The sequence below is a fragment of the Zootoca vivipara genome, chromosome 1 (assembly GCF_965207765.1).
Source record: "Zootoca vivipara chromosome 1, rZooViv2.hap1.1, whole genome shotgun sequence".
In the NCBI taxonomy this organism is placed as follows: Eukaryota; Metazoa; Chordata; class Lepidosauria; order Squamata; family Lacertidae; genus Zootoca; species Zootoca vivipara.
The window spans coordinates 90,089,115-90,111,243 of NC_142582.1; the positions used below are offsets into that span (position 1 = coordinate 90,089,115).

Below are 22,129 nucleotides of genomic sequence, written 5' to 3' on the forward strand. Positions count from 1 at the left end.
TTAACACTTCTTGCCTAAACCAGGATCAGGTTTTGGAAGGTGTTTGCTCTCTCTGCTAAAGCGGCAAACAGAGAAAGTTAGCATCAAGGCAGTGATGGAAGCTGCTATTTCCTGTTTTGGAGATACAAGATAGACAATTTTGGTCTTTTTAATTATACCTTATTTCTGCATGCAAATCTTTGCCCCCAGAGGGAACTTTAATGACCTTTGGTAGCTGCAATAAAATGTTTGACATGACTAGCATTTGTATAGCATGAAATATGAAAATTAGCCTCAGAGTACTGCCTAGTCTGCCGAGACTAAACCCCACTCTTTAATTTTCCAGGCCCTTTGTGGGCATATTTCTTGTCCTTGCAGTTATGCTCTGCACATTTAATAAGTAGCTGTTGCGATAGTAGCAGCAGTAAAATGATAGTGATGCTGGTGATTATTTTCATGGCAACCCATCAAGAAATATTCTCTGGAGCAAAAAGCAAAACAAGCTACAATAAAAAAGTATTTAAATACAGAAAATAATAAAAAGGTAAAGGTAAAGGGACCCCTGACAATTAAGTCCAGCCACGAATGACTCTGGGGTTGCGGTGCTCATCTCGCTTTACAGGCAGAGGGAGCCAGCATTTGTCCGCTTCCGCAGACAGTTTTTCCGGGTCATATGGCCAGCATGACTAAGCTGCTTCTGGCGAAACCAGAGCAGTGCACAGAAACGCTGTTTACCTTCCTTCCGGAGCGGTACCTATTTATCTACTTGCACTTTGGGGTGTGCTTTCGAACTGCTAGGTTGGCAGGAGCTGGGACCAAACAATGGGAGCTCACCCCATTGTGGGGATTTGAACCACCAACCTTTCAATCGACAAGCCCAAGCGGTATAGTGGTTTAACCCACAGCACCACCCACGTCCCCCAAAATACAAAATGTTCCATCTAATGGGAAAAGACTATAATCATGAGCAGTTCTTTTTCCACACCAGAAACTATATAGACTGTTCCATATTGTTCACCTCATCAAACATTATAAATGTGGTAGCCAGAAACACATTGCCAAAAAAAGAAGAGGCGCTTAATTCAAAAGAGGCCACAGATTTGCATAACATTTGAATATACTAGAATATACTAATTTGTATGTTTAAGTGCAAATTTAGAAAATGATTGCTGTAATTTAACCAGAAATACAATAAATCCCATCCTAGTGGGAAAAACTTTGACTAGGTGGCCTGCGTGCCTGCTTCCTCTCCTTCCAAGGTGTTAACTGTATGGGCAACTTCGAGGCCCCTGTGCCTCCTTTATCTTTAAACATGACTTGAGCAGGACAGCTCTGCGGCTAGAGGGCTGTCCTCTGTAAAGAAGGGCACATGGCTACCCTAACGGTAAAGAAGTATGGGGAGGCAGACAGGCTCAGGAAATTGTGACTGATTTCTTGTGAGCTTTGCAATCTTCCTAATAGTGATGGGACATAAAAAACAGTGTATCTCAAACTTCTGGAGGTCCACAGATTCCTCACGCCTCCTATAAGGGATGAATTCAGAAACGTTGCCTATGTAGCTTCCATTTCTAATCATGAGTGCTAGGTATAATACAGTAGCTGCACAGAGCCAGGAAGAGATGCTCCCTTGGTCAGATGAATGTTGCCAACTTTTATACTGACCCTGCTCCTGTACATGAAAAGTAGGCTGACAGCAGCAGTTCACTAGCTAAGACCTTGTCCTTGCACATCACTTTATCTTCATGCTGCAGAGCCAGTGAAATCGTTGGCAGTCTCATTTGTTACTCATTGAAAACCCAAATGGAGTTGCCCAACTTCCTAACATAGGCAGGCAAGCTCCCTAAGATTAAGGGATCCACAATACAATATTCATATAGATATGCTACAAAAAAACAGGGGTGGGGAACCTCAGGCTCGGGGGCCAAAGAAGGCCCTCCAGGACTCTCTTTCCTGCTTTCAGGAAATGGGAGTGTGTGTGTATATATAGAAATTTCCATTAACATGATCACTGGTAAGTGGTTCCTAGAAAGATACCTAGAAAGAAATTTGCGCTCTCTCTCTCTCTCTCTCTCTCTCTCTCTCTCTCTCTCTCACACACACACACACACACACACACACACACACTGCAGTTAATCCTGACATCTACTGCCACCCTGTTGCCCCTCCTTCCCAAATCTCCCGCTGTTTGTCTCTCTGTACATCAGCCATTACTGCTGCTTTCCTCCTAAAAATGCAAGAGATTTGGAAGCCAAATAATGCATAGCTGCCAAGTTATCCCTTTTTTGAAGGGAAATTCCCTTATGCTGAATAGGCTTCCTCGTGAGAAAAGGGAAAACTTGGCAGCTATGAAATAATGGACTCTCTTGTGTGCTAATGCCCTGAATAGCAGCGGCCCTTTTGTCAATCGCAGACACCAGTGGGCCCATTTTTTTATCCTGTTTTGTGCACTCTGCTGGCTTTGATTTCAGAAATATGCAACGAGGGTTAAAGTTTTCTGTTGCTTTCCTGCATGATTAAGAAGGGCACCACGACTAACGTATTCATTATAGCACATGTTTACAGGGCCAGAGACTTGAGAGGGAAAACTTTGGTTCTGGAAGGCATTGTAGTGGATAAGAAGATGAGCTCCATGGGAAAATTAACCCTGGTTGCTTGTTATGAGATAAGGAGGTTTGTTTGTCTGTTTTTGTGTTATAGCCCATTCTTTTTGTAGAAAATAAACTGTAAGTCTGAGGCTTTCAGGAGACTTTTATTTTTTAATAGTGCCCACAGGAATAAGGGAGTTAGCTGACCCCTGGCAGATTGTGGAAAGCATAGTTATACAGCAGGTTTTTTTGGGGGGGGAACCCATGAATAGCATGTAATAGCCTGCATAATCACACACATGCACACACATATGTGAGTGTTTCCTTTGTTGGATTAATGGCATCTGGGGAGGAGGGTGTGGGGATATGTCTGTTTTCTTGATGAATGCTGATCAGACACATGAGTATTAGCAGTGACACTAATTAACAGGGGGAGGAAACGCTTGTCATTATCCTGAGGGTGAGTAATCATTTTTGGCAGGTGATAATTAATGGTCTGGCAAAGTCAGCAGGAAGATAATCTGTCAGCCTTGGGGAAAGCTGGGGACCCACCATAAAAAAAACTACTTTCCTTTCTCGGTGGCTCTCAGGAGTCCTTTGGGCTTTTGAAAAATGGTACACATAAAGGGGTGATTGTGCAGTGTTTCTGGAGTTAGCTTTGTACAAGCTTTGCAAATCTTCAGAAGCTCCAAATTGTTTTGGAGTGTGGAAGGATGGCTGACTTACTTGATTGATTGATTGATTGATTGACTGTCTGATTGACTGATTCATTAGTTGATTGGGAGGCCAAAATATTTGATTGACCGGAAAATCTGGTTGCTGTCCTAAGCAATACGTGGCCCAAGACACTTGTTTCTGTTCAATGAAGAAGGTATTGCTGTGTGTAATGTTTCTAACTTGCTGTAAACCATATATACCCTCCATATACAACTCCCATCAGTCCGAGCTAGCATGGCCAATGGCCAAGGACGATGGAAACTGTTATCCCGCAACATGGGTTTCCCACCAATGCTGTCACAGCACACATCCAAGAGGGAAGAAGACGGCAGAACAGAGAGAGTTCTGCCTCCACTGCTAGAGGCAACATGGCTCTGAACAACAGTTGATGCTTGTGGGGTTCCTGTGGACATCTGGTTGGCCTCTGTGAAAACAGGTTGTTGGGCTAGATCAGGCATCCCCAAACTTCGGCCCTCCAGATGTTTTGGACGACAATTCCCATCTTCCCCGACCACTGGTCCTGTTAGCTAGGGATCATGGGAATTGTAGGCCAAAACATCTGAAGGGCCGCAGTTTGGGGATGCCTGGGCTAGATGGACCACTGCTCTGATCCAGGTTCTAATGAATGAAGAGGGTGCATGAGTGCGTAACTAGCCTCCTGTATAAAAGGTAAAATGCACATTTGTTGCTTCTGGCCCTGCGGACTGCTGGTATGTGGCCTTCCGAAGATTGCCTAGAAGGGAGTGCAGCCATTGGGCTTAAGAAGGTTCCCTGGCCTTCCCTGTTTTAATTAGAAACGGAAACAACATTGCCAAGAAGTGTCACCATTTAAACTGACAGCCTGGGGGAACCACATCAAAGAAAGAAGCGTCCTGACTCTACTGACTATATTCCTCATTTGCTGTCTTCATCTCTGCTAATCTGTCACAAGAAAACTTGAAAGTCTCGTCCTCACCTACCAGAGCAGGGGGGACTCAACAATTATCCTGGTTCTCCTCCTGATGACAACATTGCTCCTGCTGTAAAAAAATAATAATCCTGGAGCTGCACCCCTCCCCACAGCATTTCCTCTCCACCACACCACTGAAAATAGTTCTTATGGCTTATGTATTCTTTGTCTCATTCCTCATGGCTTTTTTCCTTTCCTTTCCTTTCCTTTCCTTCTCTAGGGACTGACATAGTGCAGTGGCTAATGAAGAATCTCGCCATTGAAGACCCAGGTAATTTGTTCTTCCAATGCCAAAAATATATAAGCTTGGGGCTTGGTATTATCTATGGCTTGCAATATTGTGTGCTATAAAATGAAACTCAGAATCTTGTGATTCTGTGGCATCCCAAACTGAAGGGTTAAGAATTTGTTGCCAGACTCTGGGAGCACTGTTTCTGACACCCAGGTGGAAAAAGTGACCACAAGGTGAAAGAGGGGCTGAAAGTAGTTTTGTGCCACCCCAAATGAATTCATTTTCTCTTCTAAATTCTCCAGAATTCTCTGTACCACATTTGGATTGATGAAAACCTTAGAGAAGGCTAGAGGGGGATGACCACCACACACTCAGAATTGTGGCAAACTCTTCCAGAACTTTAGAATTTTGTTATTATGATATATTAACGTAGTCTTTTAAGGTTGTCTGGGCCAGCAGACTTGTCATATGTTGAGACTATTTCAGTGATTGCAAGCAAATGCAGAGGCATTATAGCAGAACCTGGGGCTGCAATCCTGTACCCACTTACTTAGGAAGAATCTCCAATGAATTCAGTGGGGTTTGTATGTCTCTGGATGAAGGTGCAAGATGCACCTCTGTGGGGAGGGACTCCCACAGCTTAGGGGCTACCACAGAGAATGTCCTCTCTTGGGCCGCCACCAGCCTCTGAAGGTGGAAGAACTACCAAGAGGGGCCCCCCTCTGCCAATTTTCGCACCCAAGAGTGTCTATAAGAAAGGAATTGCTGTACCAGGAATGGCTGGGGAATTGCTGTATAGATATTTGACATATTTTTTTCTGCCTTAATTTCCAGCTGAAGCAATACATATGGGAAGTCTCATTGCAGCACAGGGATATATTTTCCCAATCTCGGATCATGTACTTACTTTGAAGGATGATGGGACTTTCTATCGCTTTCAGGTAATTTGGATTACACAACGACCCAACACCCTCCTTGATAAAAACCTCCTGCATTCTCCTTGACAAGAGGAATAAGCCTTGAGTAAAGGCATTCCATCACACACCTGCTGCCGTCTAACTTTTGGGGGAGCTGCTTTAGTTGTTTGACAGCGGCATAGAAATGGTTCACTTTTGTTATAACTAAGCAGTGCTGTTGACATTAACAGATGCTTATATATAAAGTTAAGTTGGGGGGGGGGGTTGTTTGTTTTAACTGTGACAGAGATTCCTTTTTAACTAGTAGGGCTAAGTGTTGAATCTCACACCTTTTTGGTTGCTAACCATGTGTTCTACCACATACTTATGCCCCCGTGGCATGGCATCTTATCTTCAGTCTCATGCCCAACTTATTTTCCTACACTTTCCACCCATTGGCAGCTGACAGACCCACAATGCGATGCAGCAAGGGAAGTTATAGTAGTACTGTTCCAGTCTACCTTGGTCATATCCCACCTGGAGTGCTGTGTCCAGTTCTGGGAACCATAGTTTAAGAAGGATACAGTGGTGCCTCGGTTCTCGAATGGAATCCATTCCAGAAGCCTGTTTCGTTTTCGAAATGTTCAAAAACCGAGGCACGGCTTCCCATTGGTTGCAAGAGCTTCTTGCACTCAGTGGAAGCAGAGTCAAACGTTTGAGTTCCAGAAAACGGAAGCATTTACTTCTGGGTTTTTGATGTTCGAGAACCAAAATTTACGGCAACGGAGGCATTTGGGAACCGAGGTACCACTGTATTAACGAGCTAGAATGCGTGCAGAGGAGGGTGACCAAGATGATAAAGGGTCTGGAAACCAAGCCTTCTGAAGAATGGTTGTGGGAGTTAGGTATGTTTAGCCTAGATAAGAAGAGACTGAGAGGATATATGACAACCATCTTCAAATATCTAAAGAGGTGTCACATGGAAGATGGAGCAAGCTTGTTTTCTCCTGCTCCAGAGCTTAGGTCCCAAACCAGTTTCAAGAAAGGAGATGCCAGCTAAACATCTGAAAGAATTTTCTGATGGTAAGAGCTGTTCAGCAGTGGAACAGACTCCCATGAGAGGTGGTGGACTTTCTTCTTCCTTGGGGGTTTTTAAGCAGAGGTTGAATGGCCATCTGTCACAGATGCTTTAATTGTGATTCCTGCATTGCAGGGGGTTGGACTAGATGACCCTCAGGATTCCTCCCAACTCTAAAGTTCTATGAGGAGGCTACACATCTTGGTTACATCACTATATCAGTTTTCTTCATATGAGGAGGCAATGAATGAAAATCTAATTCTCACAATATTTTACAACTGATCAAATCTTGTTTTTATGAATATTTCTCATTAACGTAAGAATGCTACCCCGCACACAGCTAGGCTATTAAAATCCCATTTACTTTAACTGTGGTAAGAACTGCCACAATGGTCCAGTTTCTGGTCTTTCAGTTAACATTAGGAATAATTGTCATAAGTAATTGCCAATATTATGTGTTGTTGATGTTTTAAAGTGATGTTTTACATACACACACGCACACTGTTTTTAAAATTGTTTATATACATACAATTGTTTTAATTGTTTTTTATATGCGTAACAGGTGTAAATATGTTTTTGTTATATTGTAAATTACTTTGGGATGCCTCATGAGAAGTGATTCATAAAATAAACAAATTAATTATGGTAACAGCAATAATTATATTTGGATGATTGCATCATGGTGATAAAAATTCACTGTTTTTCAGGCTCCATATTTTTGGCCTTCAAATTGTTGGGAACCAGAAAACACAGACTATGGTGAGAATTTGGGGGTGATACCATTTTTAAAATGTTATTTGTAAATGTATCTCCAGTGACCAAATTGTTCTAAAAAGAGATGATTCATTATATGAGCCACATTGCGTCTACAGTTCTACTTGCATGAGCTGGACTAGAGCTGGACTGTCCTTCAGTTTGGATTATAATAATAATATTAACCCTCATTTGACTGACACACAGCATCTCCTGGAGCAAATTCATGAAATATAAAATGAGCAAGCACAAGAGAAATTATGGGGTGAATTATTAAATTAACAGTAGTTTTTTTCCAAGAGCAGTGTTTCCCTCTTTGCCTAGCTGAACACTTGAAAATTGCTGAGGCCTTAATGATTTCTCTTCCTGTTGTAGCAATTGTAATATGCTTTGCTAGGTGCTGAATTATTTTTTAATTGCTTTCTTCTTGCTTCTTTTATTTCTCATATTACACTTAATGTATGTAATACAATTTGAAATCTATGGAAATTTAAATTTAATGCAGTGGATGTGCCTATTGTGTTAAACATCTTAATCCTAGCCTCCCATTAACTTTTAACTAATATAATATATAAAAGAACGGCAGATATATGTCGACAGATAGCTCTAGTTTTTAATTACTGTGAATCATTTCTCCAGGGCTCTCCAATCTCAGTGTTTGGGAAGAAGGTTTAAAAACTCTATGTTTTTCCTGTGTCCCTATGCCTTATCCAGTTCTGCCACTAGATCAGGCATCCCCAAACTGCGGCCCTCCAGATGTTTTGGCCTACAACTCCCATGATCCCTAGCTAACAGGACCAGTGGTCGGGGAAGATGGGAATTGTAGTCCAAAACATCTGGAGGGCCGAAGTTTGGGGATGCCTGCTCTAGATCTACCCTGAGTTGGGGCCCCAGAGGCATTTGGAGAAAAATTAAAATCGTGGGCACCAGCCACAGTGTTTCAGTGGCTGTCAAGACCACCTCCCCCCCCCCTTTTTTTGCTTCTGCTCTCTTGGCACCCACCTGCCTCAAGGCAAGCAGAGCTGAGCCAAAGTCACATCACAGTTCTGCCCCCAATCCCCATACATTCATTTTACACTGGAAACATTACAGTGTTTTTCAGAGCTAACCCTACTATTAAGCTGGTTTGGGGTGCCATGATTGGGCAGCAAATGGTTAGTTGTTTAATTTATTATTGTTGCATTTTTACTATTGGGGAGGGGTGCTTGTGCAGTTTGTGCCTCTGATGCCAAATAATTTGACAGCCTTCATTACTAAGCACCTTGATTTAGGATAGGGGCACCACTTGTTGCTCGTCTTGGGCCGGCCGTGGTGATATTAATTGTTGTGTGAAAAGGTCCTTGGGCAGACATTACAGTAATTTCAGCAGTGCCGAGCCGTATACAAAATTGCGTACAGAACAGAGGAGAGATTAAGTTAATATGGAAATTAAGATAGGGCTTTGTTCAGATGCAACAGTCTCGATCTACAGCTGTAGATATGAATGCACTTCCTGTGTATAAAATGATTGCATTGTAAAATGCCTTAAGGTTATTGCCATCTAGCATCATTAGTATGGTTTTTGTACGAAGGTCAGGCTGTGATCTGTGGATGAATTTGGTGTCCTGTACAAGAAATGATGATATAGCCTGGACACTAATATATAGTCTGGCTGATCAATAAACTGTTATCTAACCAAAATTAGAAATCCCTTAACAGCAGTAAATGAAAATGGCGTTTCATTGATGTATAGCGTAAAAAAAGAAGAGTGATAAGTTTATATTAGCGGCTGGTGTCAGGCGTTGGGAAAGAAATAACAGTGGTTTATGAGCTAATAAACCACAGAATTCTCTATTAAATGTCTGAACAGCTTGAGTACTAATGCATAAAAGGAATATGTCAGCATTGTTATCTTTAGCTGTCTCTATGCATTATTGCTGTCTCTTCTACAGCCATACTCCTCTCATGCTGAAATGATAAAATCAATTTTTTCATTCAACCGGGGCACTGGCAAAGGAAATGAATATACCTGTGCTCATAAAACAAGGGCTTTTGGCAGTGCTCTTTTTTTACAGGTTGACCAGAAGCAATTTATGACCACACAAAACAAACAAACAAAAACCCTTTCTTCCCTGTCACTGCACAATTTTTAATAAATACTAGCTGGCCCTGCCACGCGTTGCTGTGGGTTTATTTGTGTGATTTCCCCTATCCTGTGCTGATCCATGATGTATCCCTGTGATTCCCCCACTCCTCCCCCTCCCTCATCCCTGTGAATCCCCCAACTCTGTCCTGATCCATGACCTATTATGCCCCCTCTTCCCCCCACCCCGGCTTATCCCTGTGATTTTCCCCCCTCTCCTCCCCCTAACCCCCCCACTTACCCCAGTGATTTTCCTCCTCTCCTCCGTCCAACCCCACCCCAGGTTATCCCTGTGACCCGTCCATTTTGCACACAATCATTCCCCCAATGCGTGTGTTCTGTAAAATTCTGCCCTGTCCCAACCCTGACTCCCCTACCCACATGTGTTATGTGAAATAACATTTATTCTACCCAAAGGCATGGCCCTGTAAAAGGCCCATATTCAGTTGATTCTATGCTGCGGCCTATTCAGCCCCCCCATCCCCCACCCAGGCAGGCCCCTAAACCCACTCAGTCTAGTCTGCAAAGCCGAGGCGAGATACTGTGGAGAGGGCAGGTTTCATCCCTGTGTCTCCCCCCCACCCTGTTCTGACCCATTACCTATCCCTGCCCCCTATTCGGCTCACCCACCCCCACCCCAGGCAGGCCCCTACCTCCACTTGGCAATGTTGGGCCTTGTTGCTGCAAAAGGCCTGTTTTCAGTTGGTTGCTGTGGAATTTTGTGATGTCATCTGGTAGCGCGGCTTTGCAGGCAGCAGTGGGCAATCTGCCTTTCTATTGGATGCTGCTGGAGTCTTCAGAGCTTCTGCTGGTGATGTCTAATTTGGGTTGCACTTTTCTGTGTGTTTAATCATTATTTTAGGTATGAAAGGTTTGCTTTTTTGGGGGAAAAAATCAAGCCTGATCCCTCACTGATGGGCACGGAACGTTGTGGCCAAATTTGTTACATTACAGTTCAGCGGTTACGGAGAAAGGCTGTTACATCCGCGTGCGCAATGCCTATATTTTTATATATATAGATGATTGTAGGATTTGTAGTTATAGTTGGAAGCAGAGTTGCCATCACTGTGGAAGTCATATAATGGTAATCACATCTAATCTCTTATTTAACTGTTAATAACTCCAACAAGTCAATAAGAAAAAAGGTATGTAACAATCCTTCTCCTTCACTAGGTATTGAGTCCATTGTGCAGCTGTCTAAGCAGTTCCGAGTCCATTTTATTTCAGTGGGAGATATTTAAGCAGGTGCTTCATGCTTAAGAGATGGCAATTTCTGCTTTCTTACAACTGGCAAAATCCATCCAGTCAGTAACCCAATGCATTGCTGCATTTGCATTGCAGGCTCTTGGACCTGATGACACTTGGGGCTGCCATTTTAACCATGGGCACATTTTTAAAGGGGAATACATCATAGCAGATGACACAACCTTGATGGCAGAAAGCGAGGAGGAATTAAAGAACCTTTTAATGAGGGTGAAAGAGGAGAGCGCAAATTATGGTCTGAAGCTCAACATCAAAAAAACCAAGATCATGGCCACTGGTCCCATCACCTCCTGGCAAATAGAAGGGGAAGAAATGGAGGCAGTGAGAGATTTTACCTTCTTGGGCTCCTTGATCACTACAGATGGTGACAGCAGTCACGAAATTAAAAGACGCCTGCTTCTTGGGAGAAAAGCAGTGACAAACCTAGACAGCATCTTAAAAAGCAGAGACATCACCTTGCCGACAAAGGTCCGTATAGTTAAAGCTATGGTTTTCCCAGTAGTGATGTATGGAAGTGAGAGCTGGACCATAAAGAAGGCTGATCGCCGAAGAATTGATGCTTTTGAATTATGGTGCTGGAGGAGACTCTTGAGAGTCCCATGGACTGCAAGAAGATCAAACCTATCCATTCTTAAGGAAATCAGCCCTGAGTGCTCCCTGGAAGGACAGATCGTGAAGCTGAGGCTCCAATACTTTGGCCACCTCATGAGAAGAGAAGAATCCTTGGAAAAGACCCTGATGTTGGGAAAGATTGAGGGCACTAGGAGAAGGGGACGTCAGAGGACAAGATGGTTGGACAGTGTTCTCGAAGCTACCAACATGAGTTTGACCAAACTGCGGGAGGCAGTGGAAGACAGGAGTGCCTGGCGTGCTATGGTCCATGGGGTCACGAAGAGTCGGACACGACTAAACGACTAAACAACAACAACATCATAGCACGTAGGGCTTGCACAGGGAACCATCTCGAAAGACTAGCACTCACAGTCAAAATTCTTCTCCCATGTTATTGATGTTGACATTTTGCTAAGATTTATTTTATTATTATTTATTCCATTTGTATCCTACTTTTCATCTTGAAGTAGCTCAGGAAAGCATTTGTATGATACTCATAACAATTCTACAGACATGCTCAGAATTTCTGGGTACCCAGAAATGATTTTTGTGTGATTCTGGCATCTGAAAAATGTGATTTTGCAGATAAGGGAACTGGTCCACATTTGCAGCTGGGTTTTTTTTCCCCTGTAGCAACTACCCTTGCCTTAATGGTGACATTTTGTTTTCTTTCTCTCCATAGCCATCTATCTTTGCAAGAGGACCATGCAGAACAAAGCGAGGCTGGAGCTGGCGGATTATGAAGCCGTAGGTATACTGATTTTACAGTTACAAAGTGTAATGTTGTCCTCTTACAGCAAACCTCTTTTCTTTGTACAACAAACTTGAAGGTGGGATCTGTGCTTTCTAATTGTTGCTTCTATTTGGAAACTCTTAAAATGTCAAGGAATTCACGCTCTTTCACTTTTTGGATGCTTGTTAACCACAGTGGATGTTTATTCCTGCGCAAACCGGTGCTTCCTCTGGCTTGCTAAAACAGATACACATTCCATCCTTGCAACCCAGGCAGAACTGCCAATTGACTCTAACCACCAACCATGGTATATTAAAAAAATTATATGCAATATTATCACTCTTTACAGGGTTTTACTCCCACACATTTCCAACTTCATTATTTATAAATTCAGTTACAAATCTTTGCTTACTATCAGCTAGTCAATTGTGCGGGTTATAAAGCTTCTTTACGAATCACAAAGGGTTTACTCAGAGCCACCAGTCACGCTCTGGTATACATGCAGAGAAGGCACGGCACCAAAATGCAGTATTCTTGGGCCTATTGAGAGCAATAATTATCAGACAAGGACAAATGATTGGATCATCTTTCATTTTCTTCAAGCCCATAGCTCACGTGATGAGCAACCACATCAACACTTGCCCGGTTAATTAAAGATAAGAGTGGTGTGTGGCTTTAGCAGAAGCTCTTGTTAAAACTAGAAACTCCATTTTTTTAGGGGTGATTTTGTTTCTGTGGTTGCAAACAAACCATTGGATATATTACTGCAGATGTTTTGGAGGTTTTTGTAATTGTTTTTTTTTTACTGCTATCTGTTTTTCCTTTGCTTATACCTTCTTTTCCCATTCTTTTGTCTATATGTGAGTTCATATCTATCTATTTAATTTTTTTAGGCAAGACATGTTGTCTGCATATTCTGGCTCGTGGTGGATTTGTCTCTTAAAATGGCTGGGCTTTAATATTTAGTCCACTGTGTTGGCAAGGCCAATGATGCTTTCCTATACAAGTCAATGGGTCATTTTAATATAATAATAATAATAATAATAATAATAATAATAATAATAATATATTATTATTATTTATACCCTGCCCATCCGGCTGGGTTTCCCCAGCCACTCTGGGTGGCTTCCAACAGAAGAATAAAATAATCGATTAAAGATTAAAAGCCTCCCTAAACAGGGCTGCCTTCAGATGTCTTTTAAAAATCTGGTAGATGTTTTTCTCTTTGACATCTGGTGGGAGGGCATTCCACAGGGCGGGCGCCACTACCGAGAAGGCCCTCTGCCTGGTTCCTGCAACTTGGCTTCTCACAACGAGGGAACCGCCAGAAGGCCCTCGGCACTGGACCTCAGTGTCCGGGCAGAACGATGGGGGCGGAGACGCTCCTTCAGGTATACTGCACCAAGGCCATTTAGGGCTTTAAAGGTCAGCACCAACACTTTGAATTGTGCTCGGAAACATACTTGGAGCCAATGTAGTTCTTTCAAGACCATGTGGTCTCAGCGGCTGCTCCCAGTCACCAGTTTAGCTGCCGCATTCTGGATTAGTTGTAGTTTCCGGGTCACCTTCAAAGGTAGCCCCACATAGAGCACATTGTAGTAGTCCAAGCGGGAGATAACTAGAGCATGCACCACTCTGGCAAGACAGTCTGCAGGCAGGTAGGGTCTCAGCCTGCGTACCAGATGGAGCTGATAGACAGCTGCCCTGGACACAGAATTTACCTGCACCTCCATGGACAGCTGTGAGTCCAGAATGACTCCCAGGCTGCGCACCTGGTCCTTCAGGGGCACAGTTACCCCATTCAGGACCAGGGAGTCCTCCACACCTGCCCGCCTCCTGTCCCCCACAAACAGTACTTCTGTCTTGTCAGGATTCAACCTCAATCTGTTAGCCACCATCCATCCTCCAACCGCCTCCAGGCACTCACACAGGACCTTCACCGCCTTCACTGGTTCTGATTTGAAAGAGAGGTAGAGCTGGGTATCATCCGCATACTGATGAACACCCAGCCCAAACCCCCTGATGATCTCTCCCAGCGGCTGCATGTTAAAAAGCATGGGGGAGAGGACAGAACCCCGAGGCACCCCACAAGTGAGAGCCCAGGGGTCTGAACACTTTTAGACAGTGAACTTATTTAATGAAATTCCCATTGTGGCATTTCCATAGTGTAGGTTGCTTCAATAATACATTGGGCTGGGGGGGGGGGTTAAGATAGAAAAAATACACATAATGGATACATTATATGGAAAGCATTGAGCTAAAACTGAGTGCTTTCAAGTCCTACTGACTTGATTGAAATGTTAAGTAGATACTTGAAACGCTCCCATTTAAGTCAATGGGACTCTAAAAATGCTGGCTCAACTCCTCTACATATGCCACATTGACATCAAGGCCAAGGGACTCATCTTATGTGAAGCGAACAGACAGCAGCTAAATAATTCCCAAAATACTGGGGTACATGAAACAAAGGGGGGTGGACACCAGTAATACAAGAAAGGTGGTTTCATGCCCTGCTACAACTCAAGGTATTGTGTTCTGTTCTTTACTCCTTTCTGCCCAATGCAATTTCCATTCTTGTCATTTCAACTGCCACCGCCATTGCTTTGTGACTGTCCGGCTTTGCAGATATACGTGACTGACGTTATAATGAGAGGTTCATTTTGAGCACGGATTAGTATAACCATCTTCCTCTCTCGTTTAGGAGAACTTGGCAAGACTTCAGAGAGCTTTTGCAAGAAAGTGGGAATTCATCTTTATGCAAGCCGAAGCTCAAGTGAAGTAGGTACCAAGTCCCTCATGTGTGTGCATACACACATATGTGTGCACTAATTGTCTCTGGTGGGACCCTCATTGGATATCACCCTGTGCATGGCTTGTACATGGAAAGGGCAGGTGGGAATGATTGCATTAGCCCTAATTTGACATTATAAATGGTTAACTATTGAGCCATCACCTGCTGTTGAACCAATGAATCATTTCAGTGATTTTGCATATTCTCAAAACCATAATACATTAATTTATCTGAAGATGAAGCTCCACCCCCCTCCAAAAAAAGAGAAAGAAATAAAGATGCCTTCTGCAATAAACATGTCAACTTACAATTTGGTAGAAAAAATGATCACACCTTGCTGGAGGGAATTTATTTAGTTCGTTAAATTTATGCTTTGTTGTGAAAAACCTAAAAAGGGAATAAAAAAGATATCATTATTGGTAAAAAAAAACAGTTAAGAGCAACCGCTTAAAACATTTTTTTAAAAACCCACAAATTTTGCAGCAAACTAAAAACAGATTAAAACACACGGTCTGTTTTATAGCACCATCTTTTTTTCATTCCCTATTTTATTAACACACCAGAACAAAAACAGCACACACGCAACCACCCACAAGCCCCAAGTAAATGTTTACCCTTAACCTCCATTCTTGCCAGTTAAAATTGGGCTCCACCAGTTAATCCATTGAAGTCTTACAGCACAACCTTGTGCATGTCTTCTCAGAAGTAAATCCCGTTGTTCCATGAGACTCCCAGGTAAGTGTGAATCTTCCCTGTCAGTTGCTTAATCTCCCAATTAAACCTTATAGTTCCAATGTGGTGTGAAGAACTTTGAGGCTAATCATAATTAAATAGTCTACTTTTGACAGTTGCTGCAAATTGTCTTATTAATATGGGAAAGATTTTAAAACTTCATTTTACTCTTGCCTTCTCTGATTCTCTTCACTCCCCCCCCCCCATCCCTACATATTTGAGCAGTGAAACTGGAATAGAGGGTGTTTGTTTTGCCTGTTCCTGGCCACCTTCATTTGAAGGCCTCTCTGCTATGACAGAGGCTTCTATCCCCATCCATGGGGTATTCCCAAAGCCGCAGGCAACATTAAATGAGCCACATTAGTCAGTGCCAACCGCAGCGATAAGTGTGGATGCTCTTCATTAAACTCTTGCTGCTAAGACGGTTAGATTTATGTGCCTAATATTAAGTACTTAGGTTTAACAGTTGTGCCCACCATGTCATTACTTACTCTGTATTTCCCTTCTGGCAGTTGTCAACATTTTGGGGGCGGGGGAGGCGGACATAAAAGCTTAGTTCATAACTGGGTTGCATTTGAATGACAAACACAGGTGTAATGGAGCCCTGCCAGTGGGTGGCCATGTGTCCCGCTTTACAGAGGACAGTCCTCTATTTGAGGTCCTTTCTTTGAATAGCTGTCCGGTCCAGGTCTGGTTGAAAGGTAAAGATCCGTCAGAAGAGAGAGCAGAGACCTTGAAATTGCCCATCAGCTGTTACCACTTAGACAGCAGATTGAGCAGGCGAACAGGTCACCTGGGCACAGACTTAACCACTATGGTGTAATGTATTTATATTTAAATTATAGCAATTATTTCTAAATTTGCACCTACAGATGTAAATTAGGACATGCCAGTTTTGTGCAATTTTGTGCCCTCCTTTTTGGTGATATGTAAATGGCCTCCCGCAAAATTCATCTAGGAATTATGTATGCTTAACTGCTTTCTGTCCCCATGTTATTCTAAAGGTAGGGTGAATGTAGCCCCCATGCATTTTTGCTTACTGCTAAGGAATACATTCATGTCATGGTTTCAAGGCATGCTCTCTGCTACGTGAAAGGAAATGTGGCAATTGCCTCTTGATACCACAGAGAGGACTTGTAGTATAGTTCTCATAGACTGGTTGGATGCAGAGGAATGTGGGGAGGAGCCAGCTGGGGAACAACTGTTTCATGGAGGCAAGAACTACCAGAGATGAGTTGCTGTGGTCATTAGGCCTGACACTCCTGCGCTGATCGTGTTTTTTTGCTAATAAAGAGTTAACTCCAAGTTGCACAGTGTGAATTACTGCTGGATCTCTCCTGACAATAATGCACATACAAGTCAATCCCAGTAGGATGGAGTGAGCACCATGTTTTTGGTGCAGAGCTAGTGACAACAGCATTCCTACAAAGCCTTTCTAATCTGACTACCACAGTCTAACAAATTAGCCTCACAATCTTATACATGCCTTGTTGAGTTCAATAAACCTTGGGGAAGACAAGAGTTTTGGCCCAGGGTGGGGAGCATTTGGCCCTCCAGATGTTGTTGGACTCCATCTCTGCTCATCCCTGACCAGTGACTATGCTGGCTAGGGCTGGTGGGCGTTGAGAGTCCAACAACATCTGGAGAGCCAGAGGTTCCCCATCTCTGCCCTTTGCTAACTCCAACTGGTGAAATTGTGGTCTGATTTCGTTGTGGGATTGTCCTTGTGGAGGATTTTTATGAGCTGTTGTGGATGCTTAGTATTACATTGCATTTGTATTCTGCCTTTGCTTTTCTATATACCCGGTAGCAATTGTGTTTGTAATGTTCCGAAGGTTATTCAATAGACCCTAAAAACCAATCGGTCAAAACACCACATCTAGATTCTCGTATAAACCCCAATCAAGCTTTTGTGATTTTTTTTGTGTGGTTTGTTTTAGAATTGACAGAAAAAAGGATAAAACAGAAAGAAAAATTTTGGATAGTCAAGAAAGAGCCTTCTGGGATGTCCATAGGCCAGTGGTAAGTTAAATTATTTGTTGCTGCTATACACTGCTCCAATGGCATGTTCTATTTTGTTTTCACACATAGATATCACGTGAGCTTGCATTTTTTCTTTATTTTATCCTATGGAAGAATTTGCACAATTCTGTAATTATTAGTTAAAAATTATTAGTTAAAGCCCCTTCCCACTGGGAAGAGTGGGAAGGCATAAGCATTTCACCACCCAAAGGAGAGCAATGCCACTGGCAATGTATGAAATTGAATTCAGTTGCAGCTAATTTGTCCTGGATTGTACCTCATAGTGGCCTTTTGAGACTTTAAAAGCAGAGGTGAGGAACTTTTGGCCCTCTAGAAGTTGTTGGACTGCAGTTCATATTGTGCCTGATCACTCACCGTGCTTCCTAGGGCTGTTGAAAGTTCAGTAATATATGGAGGGCAACAGGTTCCCTGTCCCTGCATTAGAACAGCTCCTGTTTTTTTAATAACGGCACTTTAAATAAAGGACAGCAATTTGGGCTGTGTGGATCATGGTTTGAAATTACCGATTTTTAGAAAGCAGGGACAGTATGAAAAATTTTTTAAATTTTTTTTAAAAAATATTTAAATAAACTTTATTGAAATTCAAATTAAAATAAACACACACATAAACACATACACACACTTGAAATAATAATAATAATAACATACAAAATCATCTGCAATAAAAAATAATGAAATAATAACAATATAACTTAAAGATTAAATTCATACATTCACTTCAAATCCAACTTAGATTATAATACTCGTAGCCCTACAAGCATTACGAGTAAAAACAAACAAAACCTTAAAAAAAGAAAAGAAAAAGAATAATAATAATAATGAAAATCTCCTCCCCTCCTATTTGACTTCCACTTATCCCTTTCTTGGGTTCGTCAAATGCTATAATACAATACTGCTTCCCCATATTTCTACAAATATATAACCTAGGATAACCTAATATAAAAATTCACCCTCCATCCCTTTAATCAACTTAAGATAAATCAAGATTGTTCATTACGAGATCTTAGAAGTAAACCCAGGATTTTATTGTGGGGCACTGTCTTTTCATGTATTCTCCAAACTTATCCCAATTAAGCTGGAATTTCTTATTAGAATACCCTCTAATTGTATGAAAATTAAACGCAACCAGTAATCTCATAAATGTGTGTTTTTCAGCCAGGCTGCGTGAACACAACGGAGATGGACATCAGAAAGTGTCGGCGTATGAAAAATCCACAGAGGGTCAAAAAGGCAAGATTCCTCCCCCCCCCCCGCCTCAGAAAAAGAATGTTAAATTACGCCATACCTTTACAATAAGAATATCAGAGTTTCATAGGATGTTTTTGTTATATAGCAGGAGGCACATGGCCATGCTAGAGATCCATACATATCAGTTGCTTTTCAGTTTCATTGAGCTAGATAAATGGTGTGTACCAGTTGTAAAGAATCATACAACATAACATGTAGACCTGATTACGTCATTTATTTTTTTATTTTTTTATTAGGTTTCTACCTTCGTTGTAAGGTCCCGAGGTGGCTCAGAGCAATATAATCATGTAATTTTTTTAAAAAAAGTAAAAGAATTAAAACAGTTTATATGCAATCATAAAACAAATAAAGCCTTTCTAGGCGAAAGCTGCATAGTACAGATCAGGCATGTCCAAAAGCTGGATCGTGATCTACCTGTATATCACTGGACGTCTGCGGTAGATCACTGGTAGATCATTGGCTCCCCTAAAAAAAAAAGCTCAACATTTTACCTCCTCCCTGACCCGAACCCCCCCCAAAAAAGCTCAACAACTTTGACGTGAACCCCCAAAAAGGGGGTAGATCACTGCCAGTTTATAACTCTGTGTGTAGATCTCAGTCTCTTGGGAGCTGGCCACCCCTGGTATAGATTAAAGAAACAGAAGAGGTTGGCGCCACAAAAACACCTTAAATGACAAATGTATGTCAAGAGGTGTGTTTTCAGGATATGACAAAAGCTGTGCAATGAAATGCTAGAGGCACCTCTGTGTGGAGGAAGTTCTTTCACGATTCAGGGGATGCCTAAATTTGGAAAAAAGCCACTCTCAGGCTGCCATTCCCCGCACTTTTGGGGATAGTGGAACGTTAACACCCAAGAGAGTCTGTAGGGATGGAAGTGGCCTTTCAGATATTTGGGCCTAAGCTGTTTATGTCTTACCATTATATACAGGGCTTTACAGCATAAGACACCCTTCCCCAATACAGTGGTGCCTCGCTAGACGAATTTAATTCGTTCCACGGGTCTTTTCTTATAACGAAAAATTCGTCTAACGAATCCCATAGGAATGCATTGAAATTTTTTTGAAATTTTTTTTTGCCCATAGGAACGCATTAATTGAATTTCAATGCATTCCTATGGGAAACCGCGATTCGCTAGACGAATTTTTCGTAAAACGAATTCGTCTAGCGAGGCAACCTCCACTAGAAAAAAAACCTTTTGTTAAGCAGAAATTTCGTTAAGCAGGGCATTCGTTAAGCGAGGCACCACTGTACGTTGGCCTCTATTTCTTTTGGACTATCCACCTCATTAGCCTCAGCCGACATAGCCGATGGTCAGAGATGATGGGAGTTGTAGTCAGAAGCATCTGAGATTTAATAAGGCTGAAATAACATAATAATTGGGGGGGGGGAGAAAGGATAGGGCCACACACTGAGATATTTACTGTCTAATTTTTTACAAATAGAAACGACCACCAATGGATGGAAGGGGAGGGGAGGAAGGAAAGGAAGAGGAAAGGGAGGAAGGTATAATTGTCCTAAAACACATTAACAACTCTAGTGTTTAAAATCCTAATCCACTTTTTTTTTTTCCTTAACATACTGTTTCTCACCTGTTGATTGCAGTCAGTATATGGAGTTACAGAAGACAGTCAGTCCCAAAGTCCTGTACATATGCCCTCCCAACCAGCTCGGAAAACAACAAAAGATGATGTCCGGAAGCAAGTAAGGAATCTTCTCTATGACTTCTCATGTTCCTTTTGAAGATATTCCACCCTTTTTCTATTTCCATGTTACTATAAATAGGACAGAATATTGAGTAAATATGAAATTGGAAACTTGCCTCTCCCTCGAAAGAAAACACGTGTGTTTAGAGTACGTCATAATCTGCCAATTTTTAAAGTTTCTCTTGTACTGTTGTAGTTTGTTGTAAGATGCCGACGACCCCCTGATGCTAAACACAAGTCAGTTTATTTCACAGACACTTGCATTCCTATAATCAACTTGTTCCTTCTTGGACCATTGCACTTCCCCATTCATGTCATATATGGCCATTGACAATTCAGCCAATTGAGAAGTCTGGCTTTACAAGGTCATAGAACCATAGAGTTGGAAGAGACCAAAGGGCCATCCAGCCCAACCCCCTGCCAAGCAGGAAACACCATCAAAGCATTCCTGACAAAGCGGACAGCTCAAGCCTCCACTTTAAAGACCTCCAAAGAAAGAGACTCCACCACACTCCCTGGCAGCAAATTCCACTGCCAAACAGCTCTTACTGTCAGGAAGTTCTTCCTAATGTTTAGGTGGAATCTTCTTTCTTGTAGTTTGAATCCATTGCTCCGTGTCTGATTCTCTGGAGCAGCAGAAAACAACCTTTATCCCTCCTCTATATGACATCCTTTTATATATTTGAACATGGCTATCATATCACCCCTTAACCTTCTCTTCTCCAGGCTAAACATACCCAGCTCCCTAAGCCGTTCCTCACAAGGCATCATTTCCAGGCCTTTGACCATTTTGGTTGCCCTCCTCTGGACACGTTCCAGCTGGTCAGTATCCTTCTTGAACTGTGGTGCCCAGGTCCCCCATATGCTCACCACAATAGTCAGGAAGGTTTGGGCTGGGAGCCAGCATCTTTAAGTATATTACAGTGTAAGTCATTTGAAGCGTTAAAAGCTGTTTTATTTTCCTTCCACCAGATAACATTTCTGAACGTGCAGATAGACAGACACTGTTTAAAAATGTCTAAAGTAGCAGAAAGGTAAGACTCCCCATTTACATATGTTATCATCATTGTTGTAATGGTTCTCTGCTCTCCTATTTCCCCCTCTCCAATGTTTCAAGACAATGGCTGATCCCTTGACCGCTGCCCTCCCTTGCTCCGGTTGTATGCCTACTTTGGCATGAAGATCCTGATTTGTATTGAATCAGAGCTCCCCATTACATCCAAACCAGCAAACTCTGGTTTAATGTGGATTGACAGTAAGCCCCGGTGCCCATCTATCCTATGTGGGGGTGTGGGAAAGCAAAGCAGCACCATGCAGGATCAGATCTTCCCACTAAGGGAAGCTGCTCATGAAGTAGCAGTTGCTGGCAGGGGCAGAGGAAGGGGTGGGGGGCGTTCCACCCCAGGTGCACTCACTAAAGGGGGTGACATTTGTTGCGCCGCCCGCCCGCAACTCCCAAGCCATACCCTGAGTCGTCGGGGTAAGAGGGGGAGCTGCACCGCTTTGCCAGCGGCATTTCCCCCTCCCCCTTCATTTTGACAGCTTGGAGGAGGTTTGGAAGTCGTGGGCAGGCGGATTGCCGAATGTCCACCATGGGCAGCTCGCTCCGCCCGCGGCTGCAGGGCGCACGCATTGCTCTGGGCACCCAAGTGGCTATCCCGCACCTGGGAGGGCACCCTCCACACCGCGCGCC

At 42.7% G+C, this 22,129-nt stretch overlaps 1 protein-coding gene across 3 annotated transcripts in view; it reads left to right on the forward strand.

The window, feature by feature from the left end:
* The window catches only part of RGS6 (regulator of G protein signaling 6), a 208,205-nt gene that overhangs the window by 132,266 nt on the left and 53,810 nt on the right, over window positions 1-22,129 (forward strand). For all 3 annotated transcript variants that reach the window (XM_060273710.2, XM_088670129.1, XM_088670126.1), the window contains exons 4-12: window positions 4,451-4,501; window positions 5,297-5,403; window positions 7,144-7,195; window positions 11,869-11,933; window positions 14,621-14,697; window positions 17,383-17,464; window positions 18,641-18,715; window positions 20,336-20,434; window positions 21,409-21,470. In XM_060273710.2, the coding sequence (XP_060129693.1) occupies window positions 4,451-4,501; window positions 5,297-5,403; window positions 7,144-7,195; window positions 11,869-11,933; window positions 14,621-14,697; window positions 17,383-17,464; window positions 18,641-18,715; window positions 20,336-20,434; window positions 21,409-21,470 (670 nt within the window). The remainder of the gene's footprint in view (window positions 1-4,450; window positions 4,502-5,296; window positions 5,404-7,143; window positions 7,196-11,868; window positions 11,934-14,620; window positions 14,698-17,382; window positions 17,465-18,640; window positions 18,716-20,335; window positions 20,435-21,408; window positions 21,471-22,129) is intronic.